At 46.9% G+C, this 23,037-nt stretch overlaps 1 protein-coding gene across 1 annotated transcript in view; it reads left to right on the top strand.

Annotated features, from left to right (window-relative positions):
- The window catches only part of mthfd1l (methylenetetrahydrofolate dehydrogenase (NADP+ dependent) 1 like), a 203,964-nt gene extending 181,663 nt beyond the window's left edge, over positions 1-22,301 (top strand). Inside the window, exons 27-28 of the mRNA XM_070891004.1 lie at positions 13,127-13,239; positions 20,766-22,301. Coding sequence (XP_070747105.1) covers positions 13,127-13,216 — 90 coding nt within the window. The 3' untranslated portion in view covers positions 13,217-13,239; positions 20,766-22,301. The remainder of the gene's footprint in view (positions 1-13,126; positions 13,240-20,765) is intronic.
- The last annotated feature ends 736 nt before the right edge of the window (positions 22,302-23,037 follow it).

Genomic DNA, 23,037 nt, shown 5'->3' with positions numbered 1-23,037 from the left:
GGTTGGGGAGTCTAGAACCAGGGTTCACAGTCTCAAAATAAGAAGTGAAATGAGGAGACATTTCTTCACTCAGAGGGTGGTGAATCTTTGAAATTCTCTACCCCAGAGGGCTGTGGAGGCTCAGTCATTGAGTATATTCAAGATAGAGATTAATAAATTCTTGGATATTAAGGAAATCGAGGGATATGGGGATAATGCAGGAAAGTGGAGTTGAGGTAGAGGATCAGCCATGATCTTATTGAATGGAGGTGCAGGCTCGAGGGGCCGAGTGGCCTACTTCTCCTAATTCTTATGTTCTTATAATTTTAATGTCCTCATTACGTCACCCTTCAGTCGACTCTTTTAGAGAAAGGAATCTCTTGACTGTTTAGTCTTTCCTGATCGTTATAACCTCTGTTTTGCTATCATCCTTGTAAATCTTTTTTGCATTTTCTCCAGTGCCTCTCTATTCTTTTGTAATATGGAGACCAGAACTGTGCACAATGCTCCAAGAGTGGTCTAACCAAGGTTCCGTACAAGTTTAACGTAACCTCTGTTTTTGAATAGTTTTCCTCTAGAAATGAACCCCAGAGCTTTGTTGGTATTTTTTTATGGCCTTGTTAACTTGCAAGGTTAAATAAAAACAGACGGTACATGGAAGTACATGCCATCCGTAAAGAGAAAAAGAGAGAGTTAGCAATTCTGGTGTGTAACCCTTCAGTTGCATTTGTGCCTGCATTTCTTTTTGCTATCTCTATTATCTGAACACCACCAATGTCTTTTGAGACTGATCAAGAGATCCGAATGCTGTGTTAAGGCTGTTGAGAGCAGAGTGAATAAAAGTCACAGGTTTGGAATGTTTCTTAGAGAGTTAAATTATGGGGACACTGCATAAACTAGGCTTGTACTCCCTTGAGTTTTGAAGATTGAGGGATGATCTGATCGAGGTGTTTAAAATTTTGAAAGATTCCGATAGGGTAGAGAGCGAAACTATTTTCTTTGGTGGGGAGGAATCCAGAACAAGGGGACATGATCATAAAATTGGAGCTAGGCCATTAAGGGGGGGGAAATCGGGAAGCACATTTTCCACGCAATGAGTAGTGGAAATCTGGAATTCTCTCTGCCAAAAGGCTGTGGGTGTTGAGGGTCAATTGGAGCTTTCAAGACTGAGATCGCTAGGTTTCTGTTGGGTAAGGGTATCAAGGGATATGGAGCAAAAGTAAATGGAGGTGAGGTACAGATCAGCCATGATCTAATGGAAGGGCCTACTCTGTCATGTTTGTAACCTCACATAACTGTAACCTTCATGTAACAACACTGTACACTGTATACACCTGAGAAATGCACACCTTGACCACAGGGGGTGAACTTGTGGGAGACACTCCTCACCTGGTCATCCAGGTATATAAAGGGAGGTCCCCGCAGGGTCATCACTTCTTGGTCCTGTGAATAAAGGTACAAGTCACAGAGTGACCTTGTCTCCAGTATGTGCCTCGTGTTGATTTGCTGTAGTGTGTAAAGACATAACATTTGGCGACGAGAAACGGGAATCAACGACTCGAAAATGGCCACCGGCAGCACGGAGGAACGGTACTGTGTTGGTGAGGACTGGGATGATTTTGTTGAGAGGCTCCAGCAGAGCTTTGTCACGAAGGACTGGCTGGGAACGGCAGCGGCCGACAAGCGAAGAGCGTATCTACTGACCAGCTGTGGACCTAAGACGTACGTGCTGATGAAAGACCTCGCACCCGAGAAGCCGGCGGACAAGACCTTCGAGGAGCTCAGCAAACTGATCGGTGAGCACCTCAAACCGGCAAGTAGTATACACATAGCCCAACACCGATTCTATACGCACCAACATCGGGAAGGGCAGAGCGTTGCGGACCTTCAGCGCTTGGCCAGCCTCTGTAAGTTCACAGACGCCTGCAGGGGGGAGATGTTACGGGATTTCTTCATTGAGGGCATTGGTCATGCCGGGATTTTTAGGAAGCTAATTGAGACCAAGGACTTGACCTTGGAAACAGCGGCATTAATGGCTCAAGCCTTCATGGCGAGGGAGGAGGAAACCAAGATCATATTCGCGCACAACTCTGCTCCCAACGTGGCAATGGAGCAGGGAGTTAACATGGTAAATACGACTCAGAACCTCGCAGACAGGCAAGGGCAATTCAATACCAATCATGCAGTAACAGACTCTAGGGTGGGCCTGCAACAGAGTCACTGGCAGGTTGAACGGACATTTACACCATCACAAGGAACAATACGTCCCGGGATGGGACCATTGACACCCACAAACAGAGTGCTCAAGAGTAATCAAAGAGATAATCAGAGAGGAATGCCTGGTAACAGCTCTTTTGTTCACAACAATCTCTGCTCATGCTGGAGGTGCGGGGGCAAACATGCTGCGAAGACCTGCCGGTTTCAATAATTCATCTGCAGAAATTGTAACTTGAGTGGACATTTAGCCAGGATGTGCAGGAAGCCCGCAGCGAGGCTGGTTTGCGAAGTGGATGAACCACAACAGGGGTCTGCAAGGCAGGTGTATGCCTGGGACACAGCAATGGATGCTGAAGTTCAGCGGATCCAGGTGGCAAACATCCACAGCTCATACACAAGAACGCCACCTATGATGATGAGAGTTCTGTTAAATGGCATCCCGGTACGCATGGAGCTAGCCAGTCACTTATGAGTCCAACAATTTGAGAAACTGTGGCCACTCAGAGCTAGCAGACCCAAACTAGAACGCATTGACATGCAATTACGGATGTACACCAAAGAGATCATCCCAGTGCTAGGCAGTGCAATGTTGGTGGTCACACATAATGGATCTCAGAACCGGCTGCCACTCTGGATTGTCCCGGGAAATGGTCCCGCGCTTTTGGGGAGGAGCTGGCTAGCCGAGATGAACTGGAAATGGGGGGATGTGCACGCCATTTCATCTGTGGAGTGAAGTTCATGCTCACAGGTCCCACTAAAGTTCGAGTCATTATTTCAACCTGTCGTCGAGACTTTCAAAGGCACCAAAGTAAGGATACGCATCACCCCGGACGCCACACCAGTGCACCACAAAGCCAGAGCTGTGCCGTATGTGATGCGGGAGAAAATTGAGAGAGAGTTGGACAGGTTGCTAAGAGAGGGCATAATTTCGCCCGTTGAATACAGCGACTGGGCAAGCCCCATCGTCCCTGTTCTAAAAACAGATGGCTCGGTCAGGATCTGTGACGACTACAAGGCCACCATCAACTGAGTGTCCCTTCAGGACCAATACCCGCTTCCGAGAGCGGAGGATCTTTTTGCCACGCTGGCAGGCGGCAAGCTGTTCACCAAGTTGGACCTCACTTCGGCCTACATGACCCAGGACCTGGCCGAAGAATCCAAGCTACTGACCACCATCACCACGCACAAGGGACTGTTTGTCCACAACAGGTGTCCGTTTGGCATTCGTTCAGCAGCCGCTATTTTTCAGAGGAACATGGAAAGCCTACTCAAATCCATCCCCGGGACAATCGTATTTCAGGACGACATCCTTATCACGGGTCGAGACACCGAGGAACACCTCCACAATCTGGAGGAGGTGCTACGCCGACTGGACCGGGTAGGCCTGCGACTAAAGAAGTCCAAGTGTGTGTTTTTGGCCCCAGAGGTCGAGTCTTTGGGCAGGAGGGTTGCTGCAGACGGGATCCGGCCTACCGAATCCAAAACGGAGGCGATCCATCGCGCGCCCAGGCCCGGCAACACATCGGAGTTGCGTTCATTTCTGGGAGTATTGAACTATTTTGCGAACTTTCTACCGAACTTAAGTACATTGCTGGAGCTGCTACACATGCTCCTGCATAAGGGTTGCGATTGGTTTTGGGGGGACTGTCAGGAACGGGCTTTCAATCGGGCGCGGAACCTGCTTTGTTCTAATAAGTTATTGACCCTGTACAACCCCTGTCTGAAATTGGTTTTGACATGCAATGCATCATCCTATGGGGTTGAGTGCGTGTTGCAACAGAGTAATGATGAGGGCCAACTCCAACCTTATGCCTCCAGGTCGTGCTCTCAAGCAGAAAGGGGGTATGGGATGGTTGAAAAGGAAGCACTCGCATGTGTCTACGGGGTGAAAAAAGATGCACCAGTACCTTTTTGGCAGAATGTTCGAGTTAGAAACGGACCACAAGCCGTTAACATCCCTGTTGTCCGACAGCAAAGCTGTCAATGCCAATGCGTCAGCTCGCATACAGCGATGGGCTCTCACGCTGGCTGCGTATGACTACACCATACGGCACCGGCCAAGCACTGAAAATTGTGCTAACGCGCTCAGCAGGCTTCCACTGGCCACCACTGAGGGGGCAGCGGAGCTAAGCGTGGAGATGATCATGGCTGTCGATGTCTTTGGCAGCGCAGGCTCCCCCATCACAGCCCACCGGATCAAAACCTGGACAAACAGAGATCCCCTCCTATCTCTGATTAAGAAATGTGTCCTGACTGGGGATTGGGCGCCCGCACACGGAGCATGCCCTGAAGAGGTCAGACCGTTTCACAGACGGATGAATGAACTCTCCATCCAAGCCAGCTGCCTACTATGGGGCAGCCGGGTAGTCATGCCCCAGAGGGGTCGGGAAGCATTCATCAGGGAACTCCACAGCGAGCACCCAGGCATTGTGTTAATGAAGGCCATTGCCCGGTCGCATGTATGGTGGCTGGGAATTGATGCAGACCTGGAACACTGTGTTCGCAGGTGCACGACGTGTGCCCAGCTGGGCAATGCCCCCAGGGAGGCCCCACTCAGCCCGTGGCCCTGGCCCACCAAGCCATGGTCACATATTCATGTAGACTTCGTGGGCCCGTTCATGGGGAAAAATGTTCCTCATTGTTGATGCGTACTCGAAATGGATCGAGTGCATCATATTGAATTCGTGCACAACATCCACCACAGAGGAGAGTCTGCGTGCGGTCTTTGCGACCCACGGCTTGCCGGACATCCTAGTTAGCGACAACAGCCCGTGTTTCACTAGCTATGAATTCCGGGAGTTCATGTCGGGTAATGGCATCAAACATGTCAGGACAGCGCCGTTCAAACCGGCTTCCAATGGCCAGGCAGAACGTGAGGTCCAAATCGTAAAGCAAGGCATGCTCCGGATTCAAGGACCCTCCCTTCAATACCGTCTATCGCGCCTCCTGCTGGCCTACAGATCCCGACCGCACTCGCTCACTGGAGTCCTGCCCGCGGAACTACTCATGAAATGTACACTTAAGTCGGCTGTCCCTCATTCATCCAGTCTTGTCAGACATTGTTGAGGGCAAGCTCCAGTCCCAAAATGAGTGCCACGACCGTAACTCAAAGGGGAGATGGATAGAAATCGATGATCCTGTATTTGTTCTTAATCACGCTGTGGGGCCCAAGTGGCTTGAGGGTACTGTAATTGGTAAAGAGGGGAATAAGGTCATAGTGGTCAGACTCAACAATGGACAGATATGCCGCAAGCATTTGGACCAAGTTTAAAAAAAAAAAGGTTCAGCATGGACACTGAGGAACCTGAGGTAAATCATGAGATGCTGCCCACACCACTGCCAGTGAACGGGCAACAAAACCTTCAGCAGCATGCACAGTCCCTGCGGCCAGCCCGGACGAGCCGGAATCCCCACAGGTGACAAAGACGCATGCCAAGGCTCAACAACCAGAGCCCCAACTGCGGCGCTCCACGAGAGAGCGTCGACCGCCTGAAAGACTCAATCTTTGACCCAAAGACGTTGGGGGGAGGTGATGTCATGTTTGTAACCTCACATAACTGTAACCTTCATGTAACAACACTGTATACACCTGAGAAATGCACACCTTGACCACAGGGGGTGAACTTGTGGGAGACACTCCTCACCTGGTCATCCAGGTATATAAAGGGAGGTCCCACGCAGGGTCATCACTTCTTGGTCCTGTGAATAAAGGTACAGGTCACACAGTGACCTTGTCTCCAGTATGTGCCTCGTGTTGATTTGCTGTAGTGTGTAAGAACATAACATTTATATGGAGCAAAAGTAAATGGAGGTGAGGTACAGATCAGCCATGATCTAATGGAAGGGCCTACTCCAGTTCCAATATTCTAACCAGATGTTTCTGTGGCCCTTGGAATGTGTTCAAGATTGCTGGCAAAGTTGCCAGACCTTTGGCTCATAATCAATATAAGAGGCCTAGAGTCGGGGAGAAGAGTCAAATATCAGGCTTTTCCCATTGTAATTCAAACCGATTTTAATGTTTTCTAATTCTATAATGAGCATGGGTTGAAAAACATGTTGCCCTTATATGGGTTTTAGAATGCTAAATTATTTTTGTGCAATATTATCTAATAAGTACAGAAATACTTGAATAAACATCTCTGAATAGACCAAACAAAACAATTGAGAGTTTTTTTTACTTTAGTGCATTAATATGTGCCTAAATATTGTATCTGTGTGGCCAAAATCATGAATATATTTTTTGTTGGTTAAAAAGAACTTCTATGAGTAACTTGCTGACTGGAGCTGGTTTAACCCTCCAAGTTCTGATGTGTTGTGGTACTGTTTGTCCAGGAACACAAGGACAGCAGTAGGTGTTGTCAGCAAACTTGGATAAACGGCTCTCTATTCCTTCATCGATCGATTTTATAAATATAGTAAAAAGTTGAGGCCCCAGTCCAGATCTCTGGGGGACACCACAAGTCACACCCCTTTCTCTGTCTCTTGCCTCCTAACCAGTGTCATCATAAGTGGCAACATAGACATGTTGAGCTGCATGGCCTGTTTCTGTGCTGTAAATTCTATGTAATTGGTTGCCTTCAATTCCATGCGCAGTCATTTTTGTAAACGATCTCTTATGTGGAACCTTTATCAAATGACTTCTGGAAGTCCATATAAATAACATCCACAGACACTCCCTTGTCTACCACATTAGTTACCTCCTCAAAAAATTCAACTAGGTTCATTAGGCATGGCTCATATTTATTCAAGTCCACAAGCACAACTATAACATCTTCATAATACAGATTGAACCTCCCTTATCCGGCACCCTCGGGACCTGGCCTGTCCCGAACGAGGGATTTTGCCGGATGAGGGGTGGTCACGTGTTTGGGTGGACTGCGCCTTTAAGTACTGTTGCTGGGGTAACTGTGACTGACAGTTGGTCCAGTCAATCAGTGTGCACAGTCAGTCAGCCAATCAGTGTTCAGGGAGCCTCAAAGCACCAGCGGGCCCAGAAGCGTTGGCCGACCCTCCTCTCGCCCCCCTCCCCCTGGAGGGACCGCAGTGGGAAGGAGCGGCCGGCCGAGGACTGTGGCTGCAGGACTTGGAGCAGGACGACGAGGAGGAGGCTGCCGATTTGAGGAGAAAGATTGTATTGGTGAATGGGATTTTGACAGTCACGTTCTGCGCCTGCGCCACCCGCCGGCTGGGACTGGTCCCGGACGAAGGGTGGTGCCGGATAAGGGAGTCCTGGATAAGAGAGGTTCAACCTGTATAACAATAATGTATAGGCTGAAGTAATTACAAGGGACTCAGGTACAGGAGTAGGCATTCAGTTGTATCCTGGCTAATCTGTATCTCAACTCCACCTGCCCGCCTTGATTCCGTATCTGTTAATAGTCTTACCTGACGACGATCGCTCAATCACAGTTTTGAATTTTTTAATTAACCTAGCTTCACCCCTTAATCTTCTAAACTCCAGGGAATACAAGAAAGAAAGACTTGGATTTATAGCGTCTTTCACGACCACCGAACGTCCCAAAGCACTTTACAGCCAATAAGTGCAGTCACTGTTGAAATGTAGGAACTTAGGAACAGGAGTAGGCCATTCAGCACCTCGAGCCTGTTCAGCCATTCAGTTAGACCCTGGCTGATCTGTATCTCAACTCCATCTACCGCCTTGGTTCCGCATCTGTTAATGCCCTTACAAGCCAAGTTTATGTAATCTGTCCTCGTAATATAAACCTTGGTATCATTCTGGTGAATCTGCTGCACCCCCAAGACCAATAAATCCTTCCTGAGATGCGGTGCCCAGAATTGAACGCAGTACTCCAGATGGGGTCTGACCAAGGCTCTGCACTACTGAAGCATCGTTTCCTCCCCTTTGTATTCCAGCCCCCTCGAGATAAAGGCCAACATTCCATTAGCGTGTTGTATTTTTACTAAGATGGACATTTCCTGTCAGGAATATAAAATCACCGACTAATGATCGTTGGAATTAGCTGATATTTTTTCTCCCATATTTAATTTCAAGAAACTGAACATTACAAGTTGAAACAGGGAAACTGTTTTTTTTAAAAAAAACTAAACACACATTTTCAAACCCTTTTTTTAAAAATCTGATTTTGCAATTCTGAGAATTCGACGTCCTTTTATGTGTTAAAATATTTGAATTATTCAATAAATTGGAATTTAGTAATGTAAAGACTAGCTTAGTGAAAATGTATTTTATGTAAATTTTTTAAATCTGTGGTGCATTTTGTGCAGCTTGATTTACATGGTCTGCTAAACTCCTTCACTAAATGAATTGCACTGATCTATTCTGCTTTTGATGGGTAGAATTGTTTTTTTAATTGTCATTCTCCTGATATGGGCAAGGCCAGCTTTTATTGCCCATCCCTAGTTGCCCAGAGGTTTTGCTAGGCCATTTTGGAGGGCAGTTAAGAGTCAACCACGTTGATGTGGGACTGGCATCACATAGGCCAGACTGGGTAAGGACACCAGGATTCCTTCACTAAAGGACATTAGTGAACCAGTCGGGTTTCTACGACAATCTGACAGCTTCGTCGTCACTAAATCTAGATTTTGTAAACTGAGTTCAAATTTTCAAACTGCCATGTTGGGATTTTAATTTGATTTCTACTGGATTATTAGTCCAGGCCTCTGGATGACTAATCCAATAAAACCATAACACTACTGTACCCCTTAATAAGGTGCAGCATTTGTCTCCAAGTTCATAACCGAAGTATGTAAGACTCGGTGCTGGGCTACATGTGGCTTATTGGGCATGTAGTTTGAAATTTAACTCGCCCGTGGCTCAGTGGTAACACTCTCGCCTTTTTGAGTCAGAAGATTGTGGGTTCAAGTTCAACTACAGTGACTTGAGTACAAAATCTAGGCTGACATTCCAGTGCAGTACTGAGGGAGTGCTGCACTGTCAGAGGTGCTGTGTTTTGGATGAGACATTAAACTGTTAAGCATGACACAAACCATGTTTGTAAAAACACTACTTTTGCTCCAAACCATACAGAACTCTACTTTTTGGCCCCAGCCTTGACTCAGTGGGTAGCACTCAACTCAGATTCAGAAGGTCGTGGGTTCAAGTCCCATTCCAGAGACTTGAGCACAAAATCCAGGTTGACACTCCAGTGCAGCGCTGAGGGAATGCTGAACTGTCGGAGGATGCTGTCTTTTGGATGAGACATTAAACCAAGGCCCTATCTGCCCTCTTGGGTGAAGGTAAAAGATCCCATGGCTCTACTTCGAAGAAGAGCAGGGGAGTTCTCCTCAATCAATATCACAAAAAACGGATTGTGAGGTCATTATCTCTTTGCTGTTTGTGCGAGCTACCTGTGCACAATTTAGCTGCCACATTTTCTACATTACACCTAATGAAGTACTTTTTGAAGTGTAGTCACTGTTGTAAAGAACTTGGGGACGTCCTGAGGCCACAAAGTTGCTGTATAAATGCAAGTTCGTTCTTTCAGTCACCGCTATCTGTACATACTTAAAATTACACTAGTTTGCCAAAATAGGATATCTCTCTCCAGCTGCTTGCAATGCTAGCAGTTTGTATTCATCAGAACACAGACTAATTGTTCACTTAACTTCAGAAATGTTTGCGATCTTGTAAAGGCTTTTTTGTGATTACCTGGCACAATCAGTTATTCATGAGTGTTTGGAATCCTCAGTCATTAATCTTTATAATAAAATCCATGTCCGTTGTGTGCACTGGGTTATTTTATCCGTGCTGTGACCATTGGGTAGGTTAATTTTCATCAGCCTCCAAGTGTTTGTGCGTTTTCTCCCAACTGGTTATTTTCTGCATTATTCACCAGTCCTGGTTTTGCAAACCCTCCCCTCCCTCCGCCCCCCTGCCCCCAGCCAGTCGACGAAACAAAATTCTCTGTGATACAACTTCCAGGACAATTCCTCATCCACCTCACTGTGTACTGCTAAAAATAACACTGCGTGATAAAGACACAAAATCAATCACACACTTTGCCATAAATTTGGCTCCAGTAACGTTCTTCTCTCTTTCCCTCTCTCACACACCACACACACACAGGAACTCTGAATACTCTGGGTGTCGGCCCACTCCATTCTTCACAAGCCCACTTTACAACACAACCCAGGTCCAACCCATCCCATAATCTAGCGTACATCCATCACCGCGCACCCAAGGCTCCCAATGCACAAGAGACAGATCAGAATGCCCTGTTCACATGAAAACATCGGCACACAAACACCAGCATTTTCAAGTTCTCAAATGCATTCTGTGTATTGTGAAACTTTTTAAAATGGGGAATCTTGAGCGAGAGTGGCAGAGGCTGCTTTTGACATTTTTGTTTTGGAGGCAGCTCCCGCTGTTTCAGCCTGGTTGTGCTGCCTGTGTCCTAACTCGCACCAAGTCCTGTTCACCCATTACCCCTGTGCTCGCTGGCCTACATTGGCTGCTGGTCCAGCAACACCTCGATTTCAAAATTCTCATCCTTGTGTTCAAATCCCTCCTTATCTCAGTAACATCCCCCAGTCCTCAGAAATCTGCATTCATTCAATTCTTGCAAATTCCTGATTTTCATCACTCCATCATTGGAGGCCGTGCCTGCAACTGTCTGGGCTCCAGGCTCTGGAATTCCCTCCCTAAACACCTCCGCCTCTCTCCTTTGAGATGCACCTAAAAACTATCTCTTTGATCAAGATTTTGGTCACCAGCTAATAGCTCCTTATGTGGCTCGGTGTAAAATTCTTGTCTGATAACGTTCTGTAGAGTGCTTTAATTGGGACATTTTACTACGTTGACGGTGCTGTAGAAATGCAAGTTGTTGTTGTTGTTGTGGTTGGCACTTTTTGCAACCCCCATCGCGTAGTAACAAAAAATAATCGAGGATCTCGTGTTCGAAGTGCATTCAGTGGGAATTTTCTCGTGGAATCCTCCGACTGGTGGCTATAAATTTGGCAGAAGCCCCCTTTGCTGCTCCGACTGTGGCTTGTGCCAAAGTTACAGTGTCCAATCGGAGCAACCCACCCCCCCCCGAAGAAATTGGCCGGCGGTTATTTTTGTAACGCTATGTTGAAGCCGGCAGCTTACCCTGGTCTCGATGCGAGTTAAACAATCGGTGTGGAAAACTGGGTTTTCCCCACTGCCCGAGTCCTGTTTGAGGACGGCTAGTCAGCTGATGTTAGTTCGTCTGTCCATGTCGCTAACATGGCTGGCATGTGCCAGTTGTGTCTCCTGCCGCATGCCTTTGTGTAATTAGAACTCGCTGTCAGTAGTTAGTTGCCACTTTTGGGCACTGGGTTCCAGTGTTCTCATTCTGTCTCCAGCTTTCCTTTTACCAGCACTGTACTTTGTCCTGGTCTGAGAACTACTTACAAAAGCAAAATACTGCGGATGCTTGAATTTGAAATAAAAACAGAAAATACTGGAAATCTCAGCGGGTCAGGTAGCATCTGTAGAGAGAGAAACAGAATTAGCGTTTCAGGTTGATGACCCTTCGTCAGAACTGGCAAAAGTTCAAAATGTAACAGATTCTTAAGGAAGTGCTGGTGCCCTGAAAGGGGGAGGGGAGGAAAGTCTGATAGGGTGGAAGGCAGAATCGATTTGAGAGACAAAATGGATACGAATGCTTGTCCTCTTTGTTGCCCCCTTTCTCTTATCCTCCTCCATCCAGGTAAATTTTTATATTTGGTTCCAGCTCCTGTGTAGGCTGTAATTCTTCTCGGCTCCTTTCCAGTGTCGACGTTTCACTCATTGGCGACCCACGGTGCTCTCTGATACTCAAATGGTCCTAAATTCTTGTGGAAAGTAGCAGAGTCTAGAGGTCAGATTTAGCAGCTTTCTAACCTAGACATAGAAGGTACCTGCCCAGAGTATGTTCACCAGAATGATACCAGGGCTTCACAGGTTAAATTATGAGGACGGGTTGCACTGACTGGTAATCCCTCGCGTATAGAAGATTAAGGGATGATCTAATTGAGATGTTTAAGATGATTAAATGATTTGAAAGGGTAGATAGAGAGAAACCATTTCCTTTGGAGGGGAGTCCTGAACAAGAGGCATAACCTTAAAATTAGAGCTAGGCCACTCAGGGGTGATGTCAAGAAGCACTTCTTCACACAGAGTAGTGGAAATCTGGAACTCTCTCCCCCAAAAGACTGAGATCGATAGATTTTTGTTGATTAAGGGTATCAAGGCATATGGAGCAAAGGTGGGTAAATGGAGTTGATGTACAGATCAGCCGTGATCTAATTGAATGGCGGAACAGGCTCAAGAGGCTGAATGGCCTCCTGTTCTGTGTGCAACACTCAAGGCTGGCCTCATGTCACCAGTAACCTTTTGAAGTATGATGAACAGAGCATTGCCTACATACACAAGATTTAATGGCCTTATTTTGGCCATGTGGGGGAAGAGTGTTCATGAGAATGCTTTCTGAATGAAGAATTGTTGAACTATTCGTGAATGGAATTGGATTTAGAGACCAGATATTCATCCATTAGGGTTGGGAGGAAAGGTTTAAGGGTTTCTCAAAGATGTAGCACGTGGGGTGGCTAGGAGCTGTTGGTGGGCAGTGTAAGCTGGAGTGGTGTTTCTTGAAGAGCATTGGGGTAGAATTTCCACAATGGTTCTCCCGATCTGTAACTCTGGGGCCCTGCTCCTCCGATGGGAAATGGTTTACATGTTTCCCTAAGGCTTTTGCCAAAGTTACTTTGGGAGAACCTCCTTGAGGGTGAGTAAAATATAGCATCCATTGTGTCTTCACCACATGATAATTGCCTCCTTGCACCGAGTGTCATTGAGCATATTTTCAGACCCAAGTGAAGTCGTACAGCATAATTTGCGATTCGAGCAGATAGCACCAGTCCAAGAGGCCTTCCTCTATGCTGTGAATTCTATGATATGTATTTTGTATCTCTTTACTTCAGTCTTGTTCTCTTTGGTTTCTTACAGATGAGCACCATGCCGGGATTACCCACTCGGCCCTGTTTCTACGACATTGACCTCGATTCAGATACAGAGCAGGTTACAGGACTGTTCTAAAGGCAACAACCCTCAAACTTCAGGTATTGCTTTCCTGATGCACTCTTGTCTTGTCCGAGCGACAGATAATTATGTTTCATATTAAACGTGCTCGTATTAAAGACCTTTAACAAAATATGAGTAAACCTGGCTTGTATTCCCATGAGTCTAGAAGTTTGAGGGGGTGACCCAATCGAGATGTTCAACATTTATAAAAGAATCTGATAGGATAGATACAGAGAAACTATTTCCTCTGGTGGGGGATTCGAGAACAAGATGGCACAATCTTAAAATTTGAGCCAGGCCATTCAGGAGCGAAATCAGGGAGCGCTTTTTCCACACAGAGTAGTAGAAATGTGGAACACTTTCACACAAAAGGCTGTGGAACTTTTCAAGACTGAGATCGATAGATTTTTGTTCGGTAAGGGTATCGAGGGATATGGAGTTGAGGTATAGATCAGCCACTTTTTAAAGTGTCATCCAAAGTACGCACCTCCGACAGTGCAGCATTCCCTCAGTACTGCACTGGAGTGTCGGCCTGGATTATGGGTTGAAGAGTTTGGAGTGGGGCTTGATTCCACGACTTTCTGACTTGGGTGCGAATGCTGCCAACTGAGCCACGGCTAGCACAAAAAGAAAGCAAACCGGAATTGTTTTTGACAATATAATTTTATCCTGTTCCTTCTCTCGAAATTTTAGGACATAACCCACATCCGGAGCTTATTAAATTGTACAGGATTAATATAGCTGCAGAAAATGTAATTATGTGCTTTCATTAGTATTGCAGCGTACTGCAGCCTTGCTCACAAGGGCCATGTTTTCTTTAGAATTCTAATGGAAATGTAGATGAGTTGAAAAGGGCTGTAATGTTGTTGGAAAGCTCATAGTTGTATCTGTGGTGCATTGCACAATGCAGTCAAATTGAAGTGAGGAAATGAAGTATCTCGGGCGTGCCTCAATGGTAACACACTCGCATCTGAGTCAGAAGGTTGTGGGTTCAAGCCCCACTATAGAGACTTGAGCACGAAAGCCAGGCTGATCTCCAGTGCAGTCATTCTGGTTCAGCCGAGGTTTGGTAAGATGACAAATTCCAAGATCTAAGTCCAAAAGACAAGGCTGGAGCATTTGCAACCATCTTCAGCCAGCAGTGCCGAGTGGATGATCCATATCGGCCTCCTCCTGTGGTCCCCACCATCACAGAAGCCAATTCGATTTACTCCACGTGATATCAAGAAACGGCTGAGCGCACGGGATACAGCAAAGGCGAGGGGACCGGACAACAATCCCGGCTGTCGTGCTGAAGATTTGTGCTCCAGAACTAGCTGCACCTCTAGCTAAGCTGTTCCAGTACAGCTACAACACTGGCATCTACCTGACAATATGGAAACATGCCCAAGATGTCATCTTGTCATCACTAACACCTTGTTCTGCCAGAGGGATAAGTACAAGGCATCGTGGCAACATTCTCGCTCCAAACACTGGCACCTGCTTGACTACGTCATAGTTCGAGCGAGGGATCGCAAGGACGTGTGCATCACCCAAGCCTTGACAGGAGTTGACGACTGCTGGAAGGACCACTGCCTAACCCATTCCATTATCAACATCAATATAGCCCCAAAGCAGCGAAGGCAGCAGAAAATGTGTCACAGAAAAATCAACATCAGGGCACTCAAAGACCAAGCTATGAGAGCCCTATACAGCCAGTGCTTCACTGCTAGCCTGGCGACCCTTGATGACCCCGAGACGCAGAATGCCCACAGCGCTTGGTCTGCCCTCCAGGCCACCATAACCAGTGCCTGCGAAGAGACGCTTGGTCACTCAACCAGGAAACACCAGGACTGGTTTGATGAGAATGACCAGGAGATCCAAGAGCTAATAGATCGCAAGCGCAGGGCATTTCTGACAACAACCCAACTCGGGAGCAGCAAAGCAGCATTACAGATGGCTTACGGCCGAGGTCCAACAAAAAACCTGCTACCTAAAGAATAGATGGGAGAAAGCACAGGAGATTCAGCTGGACAATAGCCATGATGTGTGAGGATTCTTCATCGCAGTCAAGTCCACCCTCGGCCCAAGCATCCAAAGCCCCACCTCACTGCTGGCCAAGTACAGGGAGACACTCATCAAGGACACCGAGGCAGTCAGAACCCGCTGGAAGAAGCACTTCGAAGATCTCCTTAACTGAGACTGCCTTCGACACGAGTGCCCTCGACTCCATCCCACAGCATGCTATCCGCCACCATCTCAGCAAATCCCCAGCCCTGCACGAGGTAGAAAAGGCCATCCGTCAGCTCAAGAACAAGGCATCAGGAGCGGATGGAATCCCCGCTGAGGCAGTAAAGTATGGCGAAGAGGCACTATTGGCACGAATGCATGACCTCATGGCTCTCATCTGGAAAAAGGAGAGCATGCCGGGAGATCTCTCAGATGCAATAATCGTGATCATCTTTTAAAAAGGGGACAAGTCCGACTGCAGCAACTACAGAGGAATCTCCCTGTTATCAGCCAATGGGAAGGTCATCTCTAGAATCCTCTTCCACCGTCTTCTCCCTGTGGCTGAGGAGCTCCTCCCGGAGTCACAGTGCGGATTCCATCCACTACGGGGTACAACGGGCATGATCTTTATGGCACGACAACTGCAAGAGAAATGCAGGGAACAGCACCAAGACTTTGACACTGTTAACCACGAGGGATTATGGAGCGTTGTCCTCCATTTCGGCTGCCCCCAAAAGTTTGTCGCCATCCTCCGCCTGCTCCACGACGACATGCAAGCCGTGATCCTGACCAACGTATCCACCACAGACCCAATCAACGTCCGAACCGGGGTCGAGCAGGGCAGCGTCATCAGGTCAATCCTCTTCTCGATCTTCCTCGCTGCAATGCTCCATCTCACAGTCAACAAGCTCCCCGCTGGAGTGGAATTAAACTGTAGAACCAGTGGGAACCTGTTCAACCTTTGTCACCTCCAGGCCAGTTCCAAGACCGTCCCATCCTCTGGCATCGAGCTACAGTAGGCGGACGACGTTTGCGTCTGCGCACATTCAGAGGCATCAACATTTTCACCGAGGCGTACAAAAGCATGGGCCTTACACTAAACATCTGTAAGACAAAGGTCCTCCACCAACCTGACCCTGCCACACAGCACTGCCCCCACCCCCCCTCCCAGTCATTAAGATCCACGCGCGATCCTGGACAATGTGGACCACTTTCCATACCTCGAGAGCCTATTATCAGCGAGGGCAAACATCAAAGACGAGGTTCAACCGCCTCCAGTGCGCCAGCGCAGGCTTCGACCACGTGAGGAAGAAAGTGTTCAAAGATCAGGCCCTCCAATCTGGCACCAAGCTTATGGTCTACAGGCTGTAGTGATACCCGACGCCCTGTATGGCTCAGAGACATGGACCATGTACATGACACCTCAAATCGCTGGAGAAATACCACCAACAATGTCTCCGCAAGATCCTGCAAATTCCCTGGGAGGACAGACGTTAGTGTTCTCGATCAGGTCAACATCCCCAGCATTGAAACACTGACCACACTCGACCAGCTCCTTTGGGCAGGCCACATTGTTTGCATGCCTGACACGAGACTCCCAAAGCAAGCGCTCTACTCTGAACCTCTACACGGCAAGCAAGCCCCAGGTGAGCAGAGGCAACATTTCAAGGACACCCTCAAAACCTCCTTGATAAAATGCAACATCTCCACCGACACCTGGGAGTCCCTGGCCAAAGACCATCCTAAGTGGGGGAAGAGCATCCGGGAGGGCGCTGAGTACCCAGAGTCTCGTCGCCGAGAGCATGCAGAAAACAAGCGCAGGCAGCGGAAGGAGCGTGCGGCAAACCAGACTCCCCACCCACCCTTTCCCTCAACAACTGTCTGTTGCACCTGTGACAGAGACTGTAATTGGACTGTTCAGTCACCTAAGAACTCACTTTTAGAGTGGAAGCAAGTCTTCCTCGATTTTGAGGAACTGCCTATGATGATGACAACACTGGCATCTATCTGACAATATGGAAAGCTGCCCAGGTATGTCCTGTCCACAAAAAGCAGAACAAATCCAATCCGGCCAATTACCACCCCATCAGCCGACTCTCAATCATCAGCAAAGTGATGGAATGTGTCGTTGACCGTGCTATCAAGCAGCACTTACCCTCCAATAACCTGCTCACCGATGCTCAGTTTGGGTTCCACCAGGACTACTAGGCTCCAGACCTCATTACTGCCTTGGTCCAAACATGGACAAAAGAACTGAATTCCAGAGGTGAGATGAGAGTGACTGATCTTGACATCAAGGCAGCATTTGACCAAGTGTGGCATCAAGGAGCCCTAGTAAAACTGAAGTCAATGGGAATCAGGAGAAAAACTCTCCATTGGCTGGAGTCATACCGAGCACAAAGGAAGATGGTTGTGGTTGTTGGAGGTCAATCATCCCAGCCCCAGGACATCACTGCAGGAGCTCCTCAGGGCAGTGTCCTAGGCCCAACCATCTTCAGCTGCTTCATCAATGACCTTCCCTCCATCATAAGGTCAGAAGTGGAGATGTTCGCTGATGATTGCACAGTGTTCAGTTCCATTTGCAACTCCTCAGAAAATGAAGCAGTCCATGCCCACATGCAGCAAGACCTGGATGACATTCAGGCTTGGGCTGATAAATGGCAAGTGCCAGGCAATGAGCATCTCCAACAAGTGAGAGTCTAACCATCGCCCCTTGATATTCAACGGCATTGCCATCACTGAATCCCCCATCATCAACATCTTGGGGGTCACCATTGACCAGAAATTTAACTGGACCAGCCACATGAATACTGTGGCAACAAGAGCAGGTCAGATGCTGGGTATTCTGCATCTCCTGACTCCCCAAAGCCTTTCCACCATCTACAAGGCACAAGTTAGGAGTATGATGGAATACTCTCCACTTGCCTGCATGAGTGCAGCTCCAACAACACTCAAGAAGCTCGATACCATCCAGGACAAAGCCACTTGATTGGCACCCCATCCACCACCTTAAACGTTCACTCCCTCCACCACCAACGCACCGTGACTGCAGTGTATACCATGTATAAGATGCACTGCAGCAACTCGCCATGGCTTCTTCGGTAGCACCTGCCAAGCCCACAACCTCTACCACCTAGAAGTCTTAGTGCAGCAGGTGCATGGGAACACCACCACCTCCACCTTCCCCTCCAAGTCACACATCATCCTGACTTGGAAATATACGCCGTTCCTTCATCGTCGCTGGGCCAAAATCCTGGAACTTCCTCCCTAACAGCACTATGAGAGCATCTTCACCACAAGGACTGCAGCAGTTCAAGAAGGCAGCTCTAAAAGCGGCTCACCATCACCTTCTCGAGGGAAATTAGGGATGGGCAATAAATGCCGGCCTTGTCAGCAATGCCATATCCCAGAACGAATGAAACACAAGGTATGCAAAGGGAGGCAGCAATGTGTAACGGGAGAATGAAAAGAAAGAACGTACAGAAAAATATCAAAGAGCAAGTTATTATTTAAATCGAGAAAAATTGCAAAGTGCTGCAGTACAGCGGGACCTGGGGGTACTTGTGCATGAAACACAAAAGGTTAGTATGCAGGTACAGCAAGTGATCAGGAAGGCCAATGGAATCTTGGCCTTTATTGCAAAGGGGATGGAGTATAAAAGCAGGGAAGTCTTACTACAGCTATACAGGGTATTGGTGAGGCCACACCTGAAATACTGCGTGCAGTTTTAGTTTCCATATTTACGAAAGGATATACTTGCTTTGGAGGCAGTTCAGAGAAGATTCACTAGGTTGATTCTGGGGATGAGGGGGTTGACTTATGAGGAACGGTTGAATAGGTTGGGCCTCTACTCATTGGAATTCAGAAGAATGAGAGGTGATCTTATCGAAACGTATAAGATTATGAGGGGGCTTGACAAGGTGGATGCAGAGAGGATGTTTCCACTGATGGGGGAGACTAGAACTGGAGGGCATGATTTTAGAATAAGTGGCCGCCCATTTAAAACTGAGATGAGGAGAAATTTTTTCTTCTCAGAGGATTATAAATCTGTGGAATTCGCTGCCTCAGAGAGCTGTGGAAGCTGGGACATTGAATAAATTTAAGACAGAAATAGACAGTTTCTTAAATGATAAGGGGTTATGGGGAGCGGACGAGGAAGTGGAGCTGAGTCTATGATCAGATCAGCAATGATCTTATTGAATGGCGGAGCAGGCTCAAGGGGCCGTATGGCCTACTCCTGCTCCTATTTCTTACGTTCTTATGTGCTGCACTGTCGGAGATGCTGTCTTCCAGATGAGACTTTAAACCGAGGCCCAGTCTGCCCAGCTCGTGGGTGTAAAAGATCCCACGGCACTATTCAAAGAAGAGTTGGGAGTTCTCCTCAGTGTCCTGGTCAATAATCAGTTTTAACCAACACCTAAAACAGAATATCTGATTATTCATCTCATTACTGTTTGTGGGATCTTGCTGTGTGCAAATTAGCTGCCGTGTTTTCTATACTACATCAGTGACTGCGCTCCAAAAGTACTTTATTGACAGTGAAGTGATTTGTGACATCCTGAGTTTGTTGAAGGCGCTATAGAAATGTAAGTCTGTCCTGTTTTTTTTTAGCACCACATGACGGAAGTGACTAGTACACACATTGTTAATTGGACAACATGGGGGATATCAGCCACTGTCTGATGTATCACAGTGGAGGTACAGGCGGTGAGTGTGGCCTGGGAGATAGGTGCATGACATCCAATAGGCCAGCCCCACTCTCAATGGAGTCAGCTGCTTGGTTATAGCAGAGGGTGTGCCCATGAGGTGGCATTGGTTGTGCAGTTGTCCACGTTCTACGAGGTGAAAGCGTTGCACTGATATTTCCACAGCCTGCTGGCCAGCTGCAGAGGATGCAGATGGAGTAAATTAGAGAAGTATTTTTCTTTCGTTCTCAGGATGTGGGCATCACGGGTAAGGCCAGCATTTATTGCCCACCCCTAATGGCCTGAGAAAGGGGTTGTGGGACTTGTATCAAACCCACTACTGGTTCAAGAACAATGGAGGGGACTTACTGGGTCACTTGAGTTGGTGTGGGACTGGAGTCACATATCCAGTTGGCCTATAAGGGCAGCATTGGCAGCTGTGCCTTCAGCTGCCTAGGCCCGAAGCTCTGCAATTCCCTCCCTGAACCCTTCCGCCTCTCTAATGCTCTCTTTCCTCCTTTAAGACGCTCCTTAATACCTACCTTTCTGGTCATCTGTCCTAATATCTCCTTATGTGGCTCAGTGTCAACTTTTTTTTTAACTTTCTGCTAAAGTACCTTGGCATGTTTTACTATGTTAACGACGCTATATAAATGCAAATTGTTCTCTTTTTTCCCCCCCCCCCCCTTGTATCTAGCCAGTTCTTAGGGGATTGTGAGTCAGGCTAATGGCCATTCCATCTAAAACAAGGTCTTTGTTACGGAAACAACCCAGAGCGTACCGGAAGAAATAGGATGCCTCGTGTACCATTAGGCACAGAAGAGAAGAATAATGGTAAAAATAGCCCATGAAATTGCATCTGATAACTTTGTTTTCTTTGTGCGTTGCAGATTGCCCAGAAATATCCTGTCCTATTTCCTGACTTGAACAAACTTAATCTCCGTTTGCTTCTTAAAGAAACTGTGGGAAGACAATGGACTGAAGATACCCTGGACCTCATGAAATGTTCTGAGGAGAGTAACCAGGTCATGTGACTCTTGGTTCTCTCAGCTGATCCATTTTATGTTTTTTGATGGGTTAAACCTAAACTTTGAAACATAACCATTTGATACTATTGAATTTTATACAACCTTTTCAGCAGTTAGTCGATCTAATAATTTTTTAACATGTAGTTAGACATTGTGATACTAAATGACTTGTAGGCTCAACAACTTAGTACCTTTCCATATTTTAATATTCTTTCATCAGATATATGAAACTGAAATGTGTACTCAGCACCTTATCACATGTGCTAAACGTACCAACCCACGCCGCCACAGAATTGCCTTGAAGCGCAGAAGCTGTTGTGACAGCCATCTTGCACAGGAAGATCCCACAAGCGTCCCTGCGGCAATGGACCAATGAATCCGATTTTGGCGGTGACAGTTACGCTGACCCTGCCAAAGTATTGCATTCCTCAATGTGAGACTAACTAGCTAATGGTATCAAGCCCCAGTGGGGTGGGGTGTGGGGGACCGAAACATTCGTCTGTTACAAAGACCAATGATTTTGCAGTGTTTTTGACCTTTTTGAAACTACTATGTCATTCCATGGCTTAATTTAAGATGTCAAAGAACAGCTTGTGCATACAGTATTTCCCATTCCAAGTACAATTACATTAATTACAATTACATTAATCGGACTTCTGTTACTTGCCCTTTTGGTTTGAAAAAGGCTTTATTTTGATTTTATTAACCCTGCATCTTGAGTCCGTTATTGAATAATTATCCTTTAGGTTCATTAAATTAAAAAAAATGTCGGATTTTTAAGTCCCACTATTATTGCAGGTGATTATAAGCAAATACCTGAAGCAAGAACTGTACACATGCCAGTTCACCTCAACTGGTGCCTTTCCCTTAAGCAGAACATTTAAACTTGTGTGTGTTTTTTAATCCCTCGGTGACTGCCTTCTGGAGCGGTGTTTCACATCTGCGAGGGCCGAGCTCTGGCTGATAAAACGTCTGTTACAAGCAGGAGCCAGCGAGCAGCCTTCACAGATTCCTCCACTCCTGAAAGATCGGAAAGGGCTGACTACCAGGAGGGTAGTGTTTGCACCCGTCACACAACAGTGCCCTCTGTGTAGAACACTGCCACCAGCACCTTTGGGTGCGGCAGTGCACTGAAAATGAGGGGAGTCTGGGAAGGGATGAATTTCCTGGTAAATTTGGTGCCTCTTAATTCTTTTTACTCAAGTTAGGCTCAGGATTGTCATTTGTACGGGTCTTTGATACGAACTTAATGTTTACATTGTGAATGTTTACACTTCGTTCTCTGGCCATATTCCAGTGGTCACTCTAATGTATCTGTATTTTTTGATATTTTGTTAGTGAAAAGTAATTAGATGCTCAGCATTATGTCTGTAAGCTAATAAAAAAATCATGTAACTATTTCGACCTGACTGCATATTTTCTCATTGTAATACAAACATATATACACAGACACACACAGATTTACATAGAATGTACAGCACAGAAACAGGCCATTTGGCCCAACAGGTCTATGCCAGTGTTTATGGATACAAACCTCCTCCCACCTTCCTTCATCTCACCCTATCAGCATATCCTTCTATTCCTTTCTCCCTCGTGTGTTTATTTAGTTTCCCCTTAAATGCATCTATGCTAATCGCCTCAACTACTTTATATTCCCATTCACAGTTCCACATACTCACCACTCTCGCTATAGAAGTTTCTCCTGAATTCCTTATTGGATTTATTAGTGACTAGGATCCATAAATATAAAATAGTGTTGAAGTCCCCACAAGTTGAAACATCTTGGGCTTAAAAATTGGATTGGACACGAAAACGGGCGCAGGGAAAGTGATGCACGATCAATCCGTGCCCGTTAAAAGGAATGCAGGCAGATGCGACCTTCGTGCTGCCTACTAATTACAATGGTTGCAGCATTCAGCCGAGCGCTCAGCAGGCGGCCCAAGTTCATGTGAGGCTAGCTCCAATTAAAGCTAGCCTGCACTTCTTAAAGGAGGGGTGCATTCTGCCTGCAGCAGCTCTTTGGACTTCTTGTGGAGGCAAGGGTGACTGAATACTGGCTCAACAGGTCAGGGAAGGGCTCAAAGGTTCTTGGACACAGCACCAGAGGCCTTAGTGCAGTGGATGGAAAGGAGGA

This window comes from Pristiophorus japonicus, chromosome 9 (genome assembly GCF_044704955.1).
Source record: "Pristiophorus japonicus isolate sPriJap1 chromosome 9, sPriJap1.hap1, whole genome shotgun sequence".
NCBI lineage: Eukaryota > Metazoa > Chordata > Chondrichthyes > Pristiophoridae > Pristiophorus > Pristiophorus japonicus.
Note: the sequence above shows the minus strand (reverse complement) of the source record. Positions and strands in the feature narration are given on the sequence as shown.